Source organism: Rhinolophus sinicus, linkage group LG01, assembly GCF_036562045.2.
Source record: "Rhinolophus sinicus isolate RSC01 linkage group LG01, ASM3656204v1, whole genome shotgun sequence".
Taxonomy (NCBI): domain Eukaryota; kingdom Metazoa; phylum Chordata; class Mammalia; order Chiroptera; family Rhinolophidae; genus Rhinolophus; species Rhinolophus sinicus.
In genome coordinates, this window is record NC_133751.1 from 78,001,592 (window position 1) to 78,019,552 (window position 17,961).

General features: G+C 39.5%; 2 protein-coding genes across 3 annotated transcripts in view; both read right to left on the reverse strand.

Moving 5' to 3' along the window:
* Positions 1–9,708, reverse strand: part of NFKBIZ (NFKB inhibitor zeta) — a 29,431-nt gene extending 19,723 nt beyond the window's left edge. The window contains exons 1-2 of the mRNA XM_019711214.2: positions 9,580–9,708; positions 8,070–8,138 (exon numbers count right to left, since the gene is read on the reverse strand). The gene's annotated coding sequence lies outside the window, so the exon portion shown is untranslated. The remainder of the gene's footprint in view (positions 1–8,069; positions 8,139–9,579) is intronic.
* Positions 9,709–13,620: 3,912 nt separating this feature from the next.
* Positions 13,621–17,961, reverse strand: part of NXPE3 (neurexophilin and PC-esterase domain family member 3) — a 48,417-nt gene continuing 44,076 nt past the window's right edge. The window contains exons 7-8 of one of the 2 annotated variants that reach the window (XM_019711215.2): positions 17,388–17,594; positions 13,621–15,061 (exon numbers count right to left, since the gene is read on the reverse strand). In XM_019711215.2, the coding sequence (XP_019566774.1) occupies positions 14,511–15,061; positions 17,388–17,594 (758 nt within the window). In that variant the 3' untranslated portion in view covers positions 13,621–14,510. The remainder of the gene's footprint in view (positions 15,062–17,387; positions 17,595–17,961) is intronic. The other variant, XM_019711219.2, reaches the window with a different exon arrangement.

The following is a 17,961-nucleotide window of genomic DNA, read 5'->3' on the forward strand; positions in this document are numbered from 1 at the left end:
TAGTGCTTACCAGCTATGTGACCTGGGACAAGTCCCTTGATCCCTGAGTTGAGTTTACTCACATATAAACTGGGACACTAGTATCTACATCAAGTTGCTAAAATCACAGGAGATAGTGTATGTAAAGTGTTTGATACATCCTGAATATTTAATAAATGTTAGTTCCCTTCCTGTGCCCATACCTTTATTATGACCATCGAGTAAATCTCCACCCTAATTGTGTGTGTGTGGCTGGGAGGATCAGGGAGGGGTAGACTACATATTGGACAAAAACCTGTCTAGTCATACCTTGTTGTCTGCATAGCATGCTTCCCCCAGAGCACTTCCACATTTAATCAAACTGGTTAGGAAGGAGCCCGATGTATAAAAATACCATAATTGTAGCAGTTGTAAGTCAGAAAACTATTATAATGAGCTATTCCTAAAGATGCACTAAATTGGCCATGAGGTTCAGTAAATAGATTCTCCTGTTAACATCTTTCCATTTGCCTCTATTTCCGACAAGCACGCTCAAATTTCATCTCTTAACTTCATTCTGGATTTTACAGAATTGTCCTGTTACCCTGCAGAGTGTCCTCTTCCCATCAGCCTATACAACTTAAAATTCCAAAAATTCTAGCAAACTTTCTGGGAAACCAAAAGCCATCCTGCAATAAAGAGTACAGGATAGGTAGCAACAGTCATCTTTTAGTTTCATGTGTTTTGTTCACTTGAACCCTCAGAATCTGGGACCAGTGATTCTCAACCCTTTTCTTCCCCCAGCACACCTGAGAGGTGGGACACACTCCCATCAGTAAGGTGCTCTCTGGCCACTACGATCTCCAAAATGAGGTTGTGTGGCCTTGAAAACACTTCCTGGTGATTTTTATAGTCCTTTAAGGAGCAATTCCCCATCTGCTGGAGAACTATTGCTTTAAATTACTTAACCCAATAATTCTAGTACCACTTATACCACTCAAACTATCTGAAAAAGAGAGAATAGATTTCATAAGAGTCTTTACTTATATGAAATACAAACAGATTCAGGTTTACCTTTGTTTATGATTCCTTAGAATAAAAAAGGAGGGTGGACTTGGTTTAAATGCTTATCCTACCTATAGCCTATAGCTGTATTTTATGAGATGCCACACCATACCCATCAGTCCTCCTGGAGAAAAGTATAGAGAAAGGTGACAGACTTATTATGTTTGTATGGACTGTTGGCACCCATATAGGTACAATGAGATGGGAAACTTTAAACATGGCATGGTGAGTAAAAGGAAAAGAAACCTGACAGAAACTAAGGACTCCACAAATAAACTTCTGTGAAAATCATCCCCCCCGCAAAAAAAAAGTAGGTAGAAACAGATAATGTGGTAAGAGTAACCAGATGGCTGAAATGGCTGGATTTTTAAAGAAAGTCACACTTAATTTCTCATAAAGAAATGCTGTTACAGAGACGAGATTAGGTGATCTTACTTTCAGGAAAGCACAATTTAAGGGAAAACAAATAGAAACAAAACTAAGTTTTTAGACTATATATTTCAAGATTCTCAAATATTGGTGTCCGTGTGTTTATTTATCTAAAGGTATTTACTAAAGAACAAAATTTTATTTTAAGAAAAGATAAAAAGGCAACATCTAGCAATCATCAATTAAATTCTATTAATCATAAAAATTAACCTATTCATAGATTCATTCAGCAAATATTTATTGAGCAGCTACAATGTTCTGAACCCTCTTCCAGGTACTAGGAATACAGTACAAAAGACAATCTGTGCCCTCGTGGAGCTTCCATTCTACCGGGAAAGACAGACAGGAATCAAATAGCTTCATAGATAAAATATGAATAAATTTTATTTTTTCTTCATATTTTATGTGCTATGAAGAAAAACAAAGCAAGGCACCAGGAGAGAGCTTGAAGTGCTATTTTAGCTAGAGAGGTCCTAGAAAACTTCCATACTATCTTCCAAATCTATGTGACAGCAAAGCAATTTGAGACCTGACAATTCTTGTCTCCTGTCTTTTCTGGAATCTGAGCAAGCATTCCCCACTCCCATAAGTATAACACTGACCTGTAAAAAGACTCCAGATTCCTGTCTCCAGCTCTGACCTTTTCTCTGAGTTCTAATTACATATTGTCAAGAGTATAATCAACAGGTCCAAGACCAAACGTCCCACATGCCCCCTTTGCTCCTCTACCCCCACCAACAAACTATCTTCATTTTTGTAGAAATTTCTAGAGGACTTAAAGATTTGACTCTTCCTGCTCCTTTATTCCACTGTAGAAAAGTCCTAATAGTCCCTTCTCCAGAATGCTTCCCACCTCCCCCATAGTCCTCATTCGCACTACCATCACATTTAAGAGTAGCTGGAAGTTTGAGTGGGAAAGCCATAATATTCATGTTTTCCCCTGCTCAACCACAACAGGACCCTATGACCTCCCACATCAAAACTAAATTCCTATGCCTGCTTTCCACATCTTCTAATATCCATCTGCATCAAATCCATCTTTTATCAGATGAATTGTGTCCCTTTCCCCAAATTCATATGTTAAAGCCTTAAGCCCCAGTACCTCAGAATGTATTTGGAGATAGGGCCTTTAAAAAGGTCGTGAAGTTAAAATAAGGCCATTAGGATGTGCCCTAGTGCAATTTGGCTGGCGTCCTTATTAGAAGAGACAAGAGACACCACAGAGGCATATTCAGAGAAAAGGCCATGTGTGGACACGCGAGAAAGCAGCTATCTGCAAGGCAAGGAGAGAGGCTTCAGGAGAAACCAACCCTGCCGGCACTTTAATTTTGGATTTCCAGACTCCAGACTGTGAGAAAATAAACTACTGTTATTTCAGCTACCCAGTCTGTGGTATTGTGTTATGGCAGCCCTACCAAACTAATGTTCTATTACATCATATTTCTTCCACCTCCTACTCATGCAGTCCTTATGAATGCTGGAAAATAACACATTCATTCTGGCTCCAAACTTTTATCCAAGATGGAATTCTTGCCTGGAATATATTCTTCATCCTGTGCTTAAAAGCATAGGGTTTTGAAATCAAACAAACCTGGGTTCAAATCCCAGTTCCATTCACTTAATAACCATGTAGATTTGATTAAATTTCTCACCCATAAAATGGATGTATTAACTGCATCCTGTCAGGGTGTAGGTTAGTAAATGAGGTAGCGTACATGATATGCCTGGAACTCCTGGCACACAATATACACTCAATTATGGTAGTTATAATTATTACCCATTTTGCAAAGCTCCGTTTAATACTTGATTGTTTAGCATTCTAGCCTCTTCGGACCACCAGCCCAACAAGAAGAGAATATAGGAAAAGAGGAGACTCATGGAGTCAAGTTTGCTGCCCTACCCTACAAGGCCTTGATAACGCCTGAGAATGCTGGAGTTAATATGATAAGCCATGGAGATTCTAAACAGAATAAAAGCATGAGTAAAGCCATACTTCAGGAAGGATAAAGTGGCAGCTGTGTGTAGGTGATCAAGACAGGTCACGAAGGAACTAGAGTGGTGCTTACAGGATTGAAAGGGCAAATTTGTTTAGAGAAATATTTCAGACTTATAATCTATAGAAGTGGCAGCAGACTGCACGCACAAAGAGAGGAGAGTCAGAGGGTAACTCCAAGGCCTTGAGTTGGATAGAGTGGGAACACCACGGACAGCAATATGGAGGCCAGGTGAAGGAGAGTGGGGGAGGCCAAGTTGGATCTTAACCTTCATAGTCCATTCCCGGTGCTGCTCCCACCACTGCATGTCCCGCCATAGCTGCTGTCTGACCAGGGCAGTCTTCATGCCCTTCTCATCCAGTAAAACCTCAAGAAGGCATTTCAAAATCAATTAACACTGAGACATAAACAGTAACCTTTCCCAAAGGTTTGTGTTTTGAGACAGCCCCCCCACACACACACATAATCAACAACCATGAAAGGTGGAGAATGAACAAACATAAACGAGGTATGGGGAGGAGAGAGCCAGTCTTTTAACACCATCCCCGCGCACCCCACCTCCCGTCTGCTATGAACACTGTGGCTGCAACCCAGCACCAGCCCTAGATTCTGACGTTCGTGTTGTGCTTGAGAACCCCTTTCTTATCTTAATTCTGGATGCTGTTCAACACCACAGATAAACAAACAAAACTGATTTCACTGTTTGTCTAAAAGCTGTGAAACATCAGCACAGAACAGCAGGGCTGGGAAGGCCCACGTATGTCAGCCATCCTTCAGACAGTCCCCGTTCATCCATGATGACACAAGGGTACATTCAGCAGCCTTGCCCTGTGATCCGTTCGGTGTCCTCCAACCCTCGTCTTCTATCCCTGATTAAACCCACCTCCTTTACTCTTGACAGAGGTATGAAGTAGAAAGTTCTGACAGCCTTCAACATAGTTTACTACAGATTAGAAAATAAATAATTCTTTCACTTGTTTTCTACTCTGCACGATTTGTTCAACAAAAACTCGCAGTGTGACCATGTGCTCACACCCTTACAGAGGTGAGGGGAGGAGGTGGAGGAATGAAGAGGAGGGTGAAAATCCAAACTCACATGATTCCTATCCTCAAGGTGTTCTCGTGTTCTCGGTTCAGTTCATCTTCACTGACAAGGGTGGCCCAGCTTTGTAGCTCTGACCATTTCAAATCTCCCACAAGCCTCTCTAGGTTTCTTTTAAATGTGGGATTCCATGGCAAGTCATCCATATTTTCAAAAGGACCTGACCCATACGCTCTAAGGGCATTACCTCAATGATTCTGGGAGGAATTATTCCTAGCCATGCACTTGTTTGTGTATACACTGTGGTATGTGGACACACAAGGTGAGTGTGTAGGGGAAGTTTGATTTGCTTTAATAGTAGTTGTGCTAAATCACTCATCAGATTATTTACTCTGAACTTCGGTCACTTTCTGTCGTATAATCATGGTGTACACACTTTTTCACTGTACTCTGCCAAACACTGCACAAAAGAGTTAAAAAGAAATCATCATGGTAGAGATGCTTTAGAAAACAGTATGGCAGTTCCTCAAACTATCAAACATAGATTTACCCTATGATCTAGCAATTCCACATCTAGGTAGACATCCAAAAGAATTAAAGACAGGGACTCAAGCGGATACTTGTACACCCATTTTCATAGCAGCATTATTCACAATAGCCAAAAGGTGGAAGCAACTCAAATGTCCCATCAACAGATGACTGGACAAACAAAAGGAAGTATATACATACAATGGAATATTACTCAGCCATGTAAAGGAAGAAATTTCTGACATACGCTACTCCATGGATGAACCTTGAGGACATGCTAAGTGAAATAAGCCAGTCACAAAAGAACAAATATTATATAACTCCACCTATCAGAAGTACCTACAGTCGTCAAATTTATAAAGATAAAAAACTGAATGGTGTGGCGGCAGGGAGGAGGGGTTTGGGGAGTCACTGTTTAATGGATGTGGAGTTTCAGTTTGAGAACATGAAAAATGTCTCAAAAGATGAATAGTGACCATTGCACAAGAATGTGAATGTACTTAATGCCACCAAACTGTACACTTAAAAATGGTTAAGAAGATAAATTTTATGTTATATATATTCTATCACAATTTCTTAAAATATTAAACATATTTAAGGATATACTAGAAGAAAATGATCCTGAAATAAAGAAACCACCCCTTTTCTGGAAGCAGGTATTTTAAAAATCCATGACAATGACACAGACATAAAGCAAGATACTAAAACACAGCAGGCCAGAGAAAAATCTTTTTGACTTCAACTGAATAAGTACGTGTAGCGCACGTACAGCTGTGTGTCTCAAACTTGTTCTCATTAGCACACGCCCTAAGATGTGACAAACATTTTTTTCCCTAGTTGTCCTCTGATGAAAGTTTAGAACCATAGATATACTGTATATCTGTTTATGTACTATGGTCCTTTAGATGGTCACAAACCATTGTAATAGCTAAGGTATGTCCCCCCAAGAACCAATTTTGCCCTCTTGGGGACAGTATCACCCTATTTGAGAAGGCATGATTTACTTATTACTTATTAGCTACTCTAAAAAATAGGTGCCATGACAAATAGCAAACTTGACTGAAGTAATCAAACGACTAGGGAAGCACACATGCTAGCCAATGCTAAAGTGTGTCCAAAAGCCTTATTCCAATATAAAAAAAAATCTGCACACTGCTAAAGATCTAAACGAAAAGTGAGAAATTCATTTTTAATGTCTCCAAATATCTGGAAGTTTCCATTGTATGGATATAACATCTAGGTGATTCACAGAATTCTGGAAAGTTCAATTCAGACATTCGGTATCACATATAGAGAACGTGGCATTACCATTTTTGTTTAACATAACCATGACAGAACTTACTTTCCTACATGGTAAAATGACATATACAGATTTTATAGAAAAACTCCATAATTTTTCTTATTAACTGGAACTTAAGGAGACTTTTAATTTTGCTACTCGAAGTATGGACCTTGGGCCAGCAATATTAGCATAAAAACGCAGAATTACAATCTCCACACCAGACCTATTAAAACAGAATCTGTAGTTCAGCAAGATTCACAGGTAATCCTTATGCACATTTAAGTTTGAAAAGCATTGCCTCAAACGACAAATATTGAAATACTTCCTTAATTCATCACACCATTTTATTTTTCAACCACCCAAGTAGATTTGGGTGGTTAAAACTTTACTCGCCTTATACAAAAGAGCCTATAGGAAACACAAACTAGAAAAGGATCATGTGGAATTTTTTTTTTAAATTACCAGATACAAAACATGCAAATTTCTATCAGGGGTTACCTCTGAAAGAAATTAATTCAGATCGCTAACTCACTCCGCTAGAGCAGGAACGGTAGAGAGCAGGAGAAGAGGGTTGCTGGCTACCCCAGATACCTCAGAAGCCGCAACAGTGGCCGCTTCCCCAGAGGTGGGACTAGAAATGTTCTTCCTAGGCTTAGCTTTCTAGCACGGAAGGAAATGTCCTGCGAGGAGCAAGGGAACCAGCAGCAGGACTCCCCTTTCTTTATAATCCCAGCTTTTGTGTCCAAAAATGGCTTAGTAAGTAACAGGCTGCCTGTCCTCAAACATTAGCCCAACCACTGCCATCGATGCCACCACGATACAGCAGCTTCACTCTTTGAGGAATGAAAGATTTCTCTGCGGTCTTCTTAAACTGCGAAGGGTTATGTGGTTATCAGCTAAAACTTTCTAGGTTAAATCTGAACAGGGAGTAGGTAGTAGCCGGGTGTGAGCTAGGGAAAGGGAGGGACACTAGGGACATCAGAGCCCTGGAAAAAGGTTGACCTCTCCCCATTGTACCTCTGCGATATCCCAGTGGCCTGGCAGCAAGGGCACTGGCGAGGGAAACAAGCCCTCTCAGATTCAAATCCAAGCTCTGCCTCTTACTATCTGGGGGACCTTGAACAATTGTTTGATCCCTCTGAGGCTCAATTTCCTCACCTATAAAATATGTCTACCTCAGAGGCTATTATGAGGGCTACATGAGGTTTTGCTGGTCAACTCCCAAACTAAGTGCTTACTAAATGTTAATTCCCTCCCCACTAACTCCCCCAAGGAGCAGTAAAATATTTTAATCCACTAAATTTGGAAGGAAAGTGTTCACCTCACAGATGGTCCCAAATTAAAGGAACAGGAAGTGCTTTCATCAGAAACCACATATGCTAGCTTTAATGAACCTTTTCACCAAAACTGTAGGGGGCATGATGCTGAGTCTGCTAAAGATTATATAACCCTGAAACTGTCCACAGAGAGCTGAATTCCCCTCCGAGATGTATTATTCATGTGTCCTCCACTCATGGAAAATAGCGGAAACTCAAATTGGTTAAAAAGATGCTAAATCACCAAAAAAATCTTAGTGAGCAAGAAATCACAGTAAAATGCCTTATAAGTAAAATTCATAGTAACTTTGAGGCAACTTCAAAAATGGATTGATTTAAGAGATCCAAGAATCTTAGAAATTTTAGAAAACATCACACTGCCCATTTTGACTACATCAGCCAAGGTCCAGGTAACATCTGGATCCTATTTGGTTAGAAATCTCCTCCTTGCTCACCCTCGGGAGTTCCGCATCAGGTCAAGAAAGCCAAAAGGTGCCGGTCAGTCTCCTGATCTTCCTGTTGACCTGTGGGGGAAATCAAGAGACAGTCAGATCATTGTCAGCTATGAGCCAAAAGGGAAGGTTTTCTCAGGAGCAACTGATTGTGGGTCGCAGAACAATGATCAAATCTTCCCTTTTGGTAGTGCTCTCCGTGGCTCTTTAACCTCTGAGAGGGTTCCTTCTGCTTTCTGAGAGCAGGACTTCTTTCAGGACAAAGCAGAATGAGAAAGGTTTGCCTCCATTTCCTCAGTGAGGAACAGGGTGATTCTGGACAACTAAATGATGCTGACCACGGTCATCACCTCCACGCTGGAATGGGTGCTGCCAACCGTTTAACATTACGTGTGCTGTGCTCTGATTTCTTGTGCTAACTTCTTTCAGACTGACTCTTCTATCTGCCCAGGGCTCCTCACCTGCACCCTGCCCAACTGTGTCTTTAGCCTAAGCAAGACGTTATAATGGAGAGGGGTGGTGGATCATACACTGTATTCTGAAGCCGAATAAAAAGATATCCGAGTTATCCACATGTTTAGATGACCTGTGTGGCCAATCCCCTCCTCTACCAGGGACTATTGAGGACAGTGAATAAGCTTTAGAATTTTTTCTCTCCTTTTATGGTCTCAAAACTTACCATCTAAGAGAAGCAAAAAAATATTCCACCTCACCAGATAATATAATTTTTTAGATGCCAGATTTAAAATGGGGGAATACATATTACCAAGAGCTTAAAATTTACATATTAAGAGTCATCCTCTTTGGGCCACCCCCCACCCCACAACAGCCAGTTCACTCATACCTGTGGAGGGAATCTCTAATTTATCCTACCTAGAAATGTGCTATTATTTGCATAAAATCCCTTAAAATACTTTATATAGGTTGTTATAAATCTGGGTGTCCCACCGAGCCATCAAATTTCAGGTTTCTCTCATTCACGAAATAGCTGTATAATATTTTTCTTTAATATTACAGAGGTAATATAAGAATTAATGAGGGCATACTAGAAAACATTTCCATTTTCTCAGATATATTTTTACATAAAGAAATAATTTTATGCCTACCCTTGGCTCATGAGAAAGTATACCTCTAAACCCACACTGAAATCTCCTGGGAGATTTCTGCCTTGGAGTATCACTGTTCTTTCTCACTGACTAAAGATAAATTGTTACATTAAATTTACGCTCCTTTCATCACTCATCCCACCCACCTCTTCCCATTAGCATCTTAGTCCTTCTGGGCCTAAGGACCGATTCATAGCCAGTATCTAACTATAAAAACTTCCTAGATTTTCTGACTCCCAAAAAACTGCCTCCCCCAATATATTGCCCCCAAACAAGTATGACTACCCAATTATCAGAAAGTGATTCCAAAGGAAAGACTCTGAATTTGGGAAAAGGAAAGAAAAAAAAAAAAAGCTTAGCACTTAAGATACTTTTTCATACTAAATATCAAATAATAAAAAATATACCTTTGTGTTTGAAGAGTCAAGTCATACAAATACGTAAAGGCAAATCAATTGTTTCCAGCTGTAATCAGCGATAATAACCCAAGTACGTGAGAGCATGAGAAAGATGATCAGTTTCCTTTTGAGGTTACATGATAAGCAGCAGCAGTTAAGCAGCCTTTTTCTCTAAGAACTCGGAGTCTGACCTCGTGGCAAGAGGCGGCCAGCCCCACTCCTGGCCCCCTTTATAGCGCTCGCTTTTTGGTCACCCCTCCAGAGAGGTGGGGGCGGGGGAAGCTAAGGAACTGTTCTCTGAAATACAGAATACGGTCAAATTCTCGTTCGAAAGGGGTTGCGTGGGCACAGCGGAGGGGCGGGGGAGAGGGGCAGAGAGGCTAGATTCGTGGATTTTTTTTCTGCACACTGGAAATTCCCAGGCGAAAAAGGTACCGACCCGAGTCCCGGACATTCCCCTCGAGGGCGGGCTCCAAGACCTGGACTGGAGCGGCGCAGAGGAATCCGAAACAAATCTATAAACAAAACGGTTTTCTTAGGGATGCCTTTTGAAAACGGCTCATTGAACCCACCGCCAGCCATTAGCGTTGCCTCCTCATTAGATTCACCTTCTCTTATTTCGTTTTTTGTCCATACGGACACTGAATGTGTTTGTGGGGGCGGGGCGTATAACTTTTCTATAGCACAGCTTTTTAAATAAGGCAATCACAAAAGTAGTATCGCTAGCATGTGCCTTCATTGACAAATTAAAGGGCAAGGAACATACGACAAATAAAGCAGTGGTCCTGTAACATGAAGACCACTATTTTCATGGGGTGGGTGGTAGATGGGGTGAATTTAAAGAGAATGAACCACTCTGCACAATACTAAAAGGATTTCTCCTGTGACATTTGGTTTCACTGTGGCTTCTTTTCCTTCCGGGACACTTATTACAGTAATCTGTGTACTGTTTCCCCACCACCACCACCACACACACACACATACATACACACAGTATTACAATCCAGATTTATAATTAGACAAGAAATGTCTCGTCCTCCAGTAGGAATGGGTATCTAGAACTAAACACAAGCAGGTCCTGAAAACTTTAAAACAACACAAGAACCTTCTTAAAAAGAAGCCTAACTTCCTCTCGTTTAATACAGGATATTAAAAAGCAAAATATAATACTTAAGTTCACCCTTTTTAAAAAAGTTAAAATGTAAGAGCACTTTCAAGAGACAGGTTAGACAAGTTGATGAGGTGCATTTGTGCCTTTCTACCTTCTGTATCCTATAAACTTCTGCCCTCAACAACCCTCATATCTTCCACCCCCTGCCCCACTGCCCCAGGATTCCTAAGATGCCCCTAGCACCCAGGGACTGTGGTCTCACTTTCAAAGAGAAAGAAGCACCTTGGAGATCGCATTTTTGCACACTGAGTACACATTCTAACTGCACTGAAAAGATACTGTAGACATAAAATAAACCCTTGGGAGAATAATGCTAACACAAGCGAATAAATACACTTAAAGTGGCATTTCTGGCATATGTGACTAGCTAACATTAAAAGGCTGAATTTACCCAGACCCAGAAAGATAATGTTGAAAAGTTTTGGATGGAGGGGTCTTGTTTTTGTTGTTTCCCTTGGATGTTTATTTCCCTGTACCTCAGCTATTTCCTTTAATAGAGTCCTGAAACAGACTCACCTCTGGCATGTAACACATTGGGTGTGTAAAGGCTTACCATGTATATTCTTGTCAAGCACCTGGATGTTATCAATCTGAAACTTAATATCTGAAGCCAGGAAGTGTCAGGCGATTGGTATTTAATAAAGTGATGGTTGTTCAGAATGGTAAAATGGATCATACTGAAACACCAAAGGTCTGTTTTGTATTTTTTAAAGAAAATTACTCTTAATAGGATGACTTCTACAAAATATAATGACTTATATAAAATATGGAAGGGCCTTATTATGGATTCTCCCTTTCACAAGTAGCATCAAATCAATTATTTGAATTCTAGACTATGAGGAGATCCATTAAATGAAATGAATGCTGTCCGGTTCCAAAATAAAAATCTGTATTTTAACCCAATGAAATTGTATATAAACAACTGTTTTAATATTTTATTATAAATCTGTATGTACAACTGTAATGGCCAACTTATGTAAATAATGGTAACATCATTAGTGGAACTCTGACGCTAATTAAGTTGTAAATTATAATTACGTTTATAATTAAGTTGTAAAGACTATTTAACATAGAAAAATATTTGTATGTTAAAAAGACCACAGATACAAATTACATATTCTGTGATTACAGCTATGTGGTTTAAAAAACCTAGAAGAAAATATACCAGAATGGTAATGGTGTTTGCATTCAGATGATAGAATTCTGGATTCTATCCATAGATTTTCTTCTAGATTTTACAGTTTTTAAAAATTATGATGAAAACAGTCATGGGGATGTAAACTACAGCATGGGGAATATAGTCAATAATATTGTAATAACTATGTATGGTGTCAAATGGGTACAACTAAATTTAACGGGGTGATCACTTCATGAGTTATATAAATGTCTAATCACTATGTTGTACAACTGAAACTAATATTAATATTGTATGTCAACTGTAACTGAAAAATTAAAAAATTATTTAAAAAATTATGATGCCCTTTGGGGGGGAATCATGATGCCCTTTATAATGGAAAATACATATTTAAAACAAACTACGCTATTTGGCTGGCATGCTAATGTGGTAAATGGCCTAAAATAAACTTTTCAGAAGAAATTAAAATATTGTATCTAATCGTTCTGAAAAAGATTTAGATAGTATTTCAAATTCTACACTATACATTTTTTTAAAACTTCCATACTAGAGTAGAAAAACAAATTAGAAGAGGGACAGAAGTGATTGAGAATACTTCAAGAAACTGTGTCATCAAATCTTTAGGATCTTATGTCACTAAATCAAAAAATAACAGAAACTGGACAAGATCACAGGAAACCATTTGCACAAACAAGTAGCATCTCTCCAAAGCCCTGGAGAGGCAGTGTCCTCTCTCTTCTTGAAATTCTCCTGGGAAGATAATGACTCAGCCTCCTCCATCAATCCTTGGGAAAACGCTCAAAACTTTTTTCAGGAAAAAGAAAACTTCTCTTTACAAAAGTCCAACAAGTTGTAGTTGAAAAGAGCTATGGATTCTCATTTACCTTAGTTCAAATTCAAACTCAAGTTCCTCATCTATAAAATGAAGCTATTATCACCTACACTGTTATGATCAGAATTCATTGTTATGGACAAAGCCCCTGAAATAATAGACAAAAAAAATATCATTTCCTGAGTTCTATCTTCCCTCTTCCCTTCGTGTTTCTCAAAGTGCAGCATACCACCACTGCATCAGAATCACTGGGCACCTGTCACAAAGGTTGATTCCACAATTCCCAGGAGGTACAGCCCCAATTCTGCATTTTTACCAAATATTTCAAGTGATCCTTAGACATTCTAAAGCTTAAAGACCATTAAAATTAAGCTATCTTAATATATTTAACTACTTTGGTCCTGTTCAGACTCAGAAAATAATTAAAAATCTTCTTAAGGTATTTGTCTTTCTCAGTCACAGGAGGTGGAGTATAGCAAAGGAAGATAGTCAATGGTATTGTAACAGTTACATAAGATGTCAGAGGGGTAGTAGCTTGTGGGTGGGGGGTATCACTTTGTGAAGGGTGTAAATGTCTAACTATTATGTTGCTTTGTACACCTGAAACTAATAAAGTCAATCAATCAATCAATCAATCAATCAATCAATCAATCAATCAATCAATCTTCTTTCCCAATAGATATATATTTTGTAAACTTGAAGGTGGCCCTCATGGCTAGGAAAGGAAGATCTTACACTCTCTATTTTAAGTTAAAAAAACAAATTACTTGACCCACTATTCTAAGAGTGTGTACCTTATACCCAAATCAAGAAATATCTGTTATAGATTTCAATATCTAACTTTAATTTCTAATTAGATTTTAATTTCTAATTTTGGTAGGAATTCAAAATAACAACCAAAAAGGAAATACGTGAAATAGATGGAAATAATTTCCACAACTTTATAATAAATAGCATTTTTTACATAACAATCAATTCTTAAAACCCTCAAACTTCAGAACACAAAAATAAATTTCCGTTTATAGATTTCACCCTTCTAGTTCCAAAAGTGTTTATTTTAAAATAAGTATTCATCATGTAAAATTTAGCTGAATCAACAAACAACCACCCAATGCAAATATCAACTGAACATGGAGATTGTATACATACTGCTTTGCATATCTACCTTTTGCTTCTTTTCTAGATAAAAGCAGAACACTGCAAATATTCTCACTAGAAATTCTGACCAAGGGCACTGGTCTTTCTAGGCAATTCACAAAAAGTGGATCATCAAGAGAAACTTCTGAGACATGGCAAGCTTCAGTGCGTTACAGGAGCCATGGACAATATATGCCTCCTTAGTTCAGCCCGCTGCAGATGGACCAACTGTGCTACCTGTGCAGACGTGCTCAATTTCCTTTGCCACATAAGCTATAGACACTCCACTGCCGGCCAAACTCGTCCCTTCCATTTAGGTCGGATCATTTTTCACACTTTTTAGTACAGTAATCTCCTCTCCCAGGAGAAGCTAGTTAAAACACACTCATTAGCATCTTTGGTTACAAGGGCAATACAGTGTGTGGATGCTATTAATAATTGTTCTCCCATGGCCAAAACAAGATTGGAGAATATTCTATAGGTAATCTATAATGTAATCTGCATTTTCTATGGTCCTTACAAGTCATTATATAAAGTCCAGCTCTTCTTGAAATTTTTTACACGTCAATGGGAGCCATCTCTCCACAGGGCCACCCATAATCTCTGTAATGCAAGTGATGGAGAAAGTCGCTGAAAGTGATTCCTCCAGTCCCCTCCAGGGCAGGCTAGGTCTCCAAGGGGCACACAAAGGACAAGAACATGTCTAGTTGGTTCTTCACAATAACTTCATCCGGATGTAGCTTGTGGGGTAGATAATGGGCCAGAGTCATCTCCCAGGCATCAACGAGATAGACTCCAACCCCTGAGAACATCTTCCGAAGGATGGAGTCCAGCTGAAAGTTGTACCAGTCACTGTTGAAAAGGCTCACCTCCGGCCCCAGCTCTTGGGCGTTTGCTGTCCGGATAACTATCACGGTCTTAGGGCTTCGATCCAGGAGCTGGACCACTGCTCGCCGGATGTTCCTGAGCCGCCGGATATACACCTCCAAGGGGAAGGTGCTGAAGTGAGACCACACGGCTATGGCAACCACGGTGTTCTTCCCTCCCACGATGCCATTCAGCTCATTCGCCACGTAACGGAGCTCACTGCTAAAGACGGTGGTGAAGCGGATGGGCGGGCCGTGGCAGCGGTACCTGAGCAGGATGCTGTGCTTCTGGTCCACCGCAAGGAAGGGACCCACATTCTTGGGACTACCCAGGTTAAATTCCACTAAATCTGAAACAAGGAAAACACAAATTCATAGAAATGTTCTAACCAAGCAAATACACTTTCGTTATTCTTTACTGAGTGGCTTCAAAAAACAGGTTTTAAAATGAAAGTACAACAGACAGGTCCAATACAAACGTAAAGGCAATGCTTAGGTCACTGCCCCTTGGCCTCCCTCACCTCAACGGATCTTTAGTCTAACAGTTATTATTTAAATCACTCCATAAACATGACATTACTAGTAATAACATCAGTGATAGATTCTACACCTATGTCCATACCTCAGAAATAAAATAACCTGTTTACCACTATTAAGTCAAGAAATCTTCCTGTTTGCACTGATGGTTGAAAATCTAAAAAACCAACTTGGCATTTACACGTTATTGTTCTAATAAATATTCTTTCTTCCAGGACAAAGGCTATAACTTCTGCTTTTTTATGAACACATAATAGTCACTAAATACCTCTTTTTGCTATAAGGGAAAGAAACGAGCGACTCTTTCTTCTGATTTCAATTTCACCCTATGGATGGAAAATCATGTTAATATCTTAGAGAACTTCCATCTCTGTCATAAGGATAACAAAGACAGCAGCACAGTTAGAATTCTCTTCTTCCCCCCACTTTATCTGCTGTGTTTCAAAGTCCAGCTTCTCTGAGATCTGAAGATAACAGGAATCACTGATTCCTTGTTACTCATTAAAAAAAAAAAAAAAAAAACTTTGTATAATTCATCATTTAACATATGCCCCATGAGGAGAGGCCTGTCTCATATCCCTAAATATTCCTGTAAGTGCTTTACAGAAAACAGACTAATTTTGGCAACCCAATTCAGATAACATTCTCTGAGCACCTACTCAGTGCCAGCTACTACAGTGCTATAAGTCAGCAGTGCTCAGATGGAGAATTTAGTCCTTGCCCTCAAGGCGTTTCCAGTCAGTTCTAAAGAAGTAACATCAAACTATATGTCCTATATTTCTCTTGATGGTTAACGTAAAGGTTTGTTTTTTCTCCCATGCAGTCCCAGGCTCCTCTTCTAGATGTGCCTACCTAATTCATTACTATAATACTTACCATTTAGCCCCACTTAATTGAATAAAAGCTAAACCTACCACTCTTTCTTTTGATTAAGATCAATTACAGACACAAAGCTTTTATCAGGTGAAAATCTCTATGAAGGGTATGGCGGAAAATGATCAAGACAACGTGATCGCTGCTATGAAAGGAAATACCAAGCTACGTCATTAGAACTTAAGAATCAAGCAACTGCCTGGTCGGCATCAAACCATGCTTAGCATCATGCCATACAAATTATTTCCTTTCTCTTGATTTATAATTTATGCTTTACCGACTAGAACTCAGCTGTGTCTATTTCAATAAAAAACAAGCAAAACAAAAACTGGAATTAACTTTTCACTTTTTGAGGTCACATCTACTTCTCTCTTCCTAAAACTTAAATGTGAAAGTTGATATAATAAATAAAAGAGAAAAAAAGAAAACATCACAAACAACAACTCCCAAGAAACCATGGGAATTTGCTTTATAAAAATCCCTGCCCATATACAGCCCTTAAAAACAGCTCCCACAGAATTATTTATCAGCTCTCTAAATTGTAAGCAAAGTTGTTAGTCCTCTAATCCTCTTGCCTGGGATCCATCCTTCCTCACCCCTTCCAGGAAGAGGAAAAGGCCCATTGTGAATAAGGGATGGTCTTCCACTGAGTGGGGTTTATTCCAAGTCTAGAGAGTATCCCTGGAGCCCTGCAGAGAAACCAGGAAGCTAAGACTGCTGGGACTTACCCAGACTCCCTCAGTCGGAGCAGCTCCATCTCTGAGTCACCCAATGGAATGCCCAATGGATGACATCAGGACAGCTTTCCTGCATGGACATGTTAAAATAGACTAGCCAGTTGGGCTGCTTCCTTCCTTCAGCTTGGATTTGGACTGAAGAGAACTAAGAAAGAAGCAACTGGAAATGTCCACCTCTAGAATATTAGAAGCGATGTGATACTGTCCAGCTGCCTCATCTCACATGGAGAAATCTCACATGGAGAAGCCCCTTTGAGAAGCAAATGATTTGTCCAAGGTCACATAGCTAATCAGTGGTATGAACTTCATACAATAAGAACCCAGTGCTTCCATCACTATATCACAACCCCACCACTGAGCTAAAACTATCACACGTCTCTCCAAGGTTAAGATACCTCTTTAGTCCTACAGAGAAATAACTGCTTTTTCCCTTGATGCCTTTCTGCAGGCACCTGAGTGAGTCTGCTTATTTCAAAGACGATTTCGTGCATGTGGGAAAGAGTTCTGAAACAAAACACAAAGTACCAACCTGGAACAAATGTAGTTAGGTATTCAAACCATTGCCTGATTGTTGAGTCACCAAATAAATACACTAGTTTTCTTTGTAAGCATTCTGTAATGTTGTCAGGATCATTAAACTGGCGCATCTTAAGCTTTCTAGGCCTCCACTGATCTTTGTAATAATACCCAGAAGGAAAAGTTCCTGAGTCTTGAGATAGTTCTAGGTTGTTAGTTTCTGAAAAGAAAAAGGAAAAAAATGAGATATTCTGAAATTCTTCTCCAACAAACCACACATGAAAAAAGGTTTCAAGAAACACAATTATTATGCCCCTATAGTTCTTAGCCTGATGGCATAAGGGTAACATTTCCTGCTGTCACATCTCAAAGAAATTCCAAACTTCCCCCTTGTTACCAAAGGTTCTTCTTTGCACAAAAATGGGAAGGTCTGAAACGGGTGTAAGAGTGTTGGTGGACAGAAGGGGAAAAGGGGACTTTGAGCATTCCCCCTGATTATGCATGTTTTTAATCAAAGCCAAAAATAAAGGCAGGCAAAAACCAAGGAAACGTGTAAATATAAGCATTGTCCAGTGCTATATCAGAAT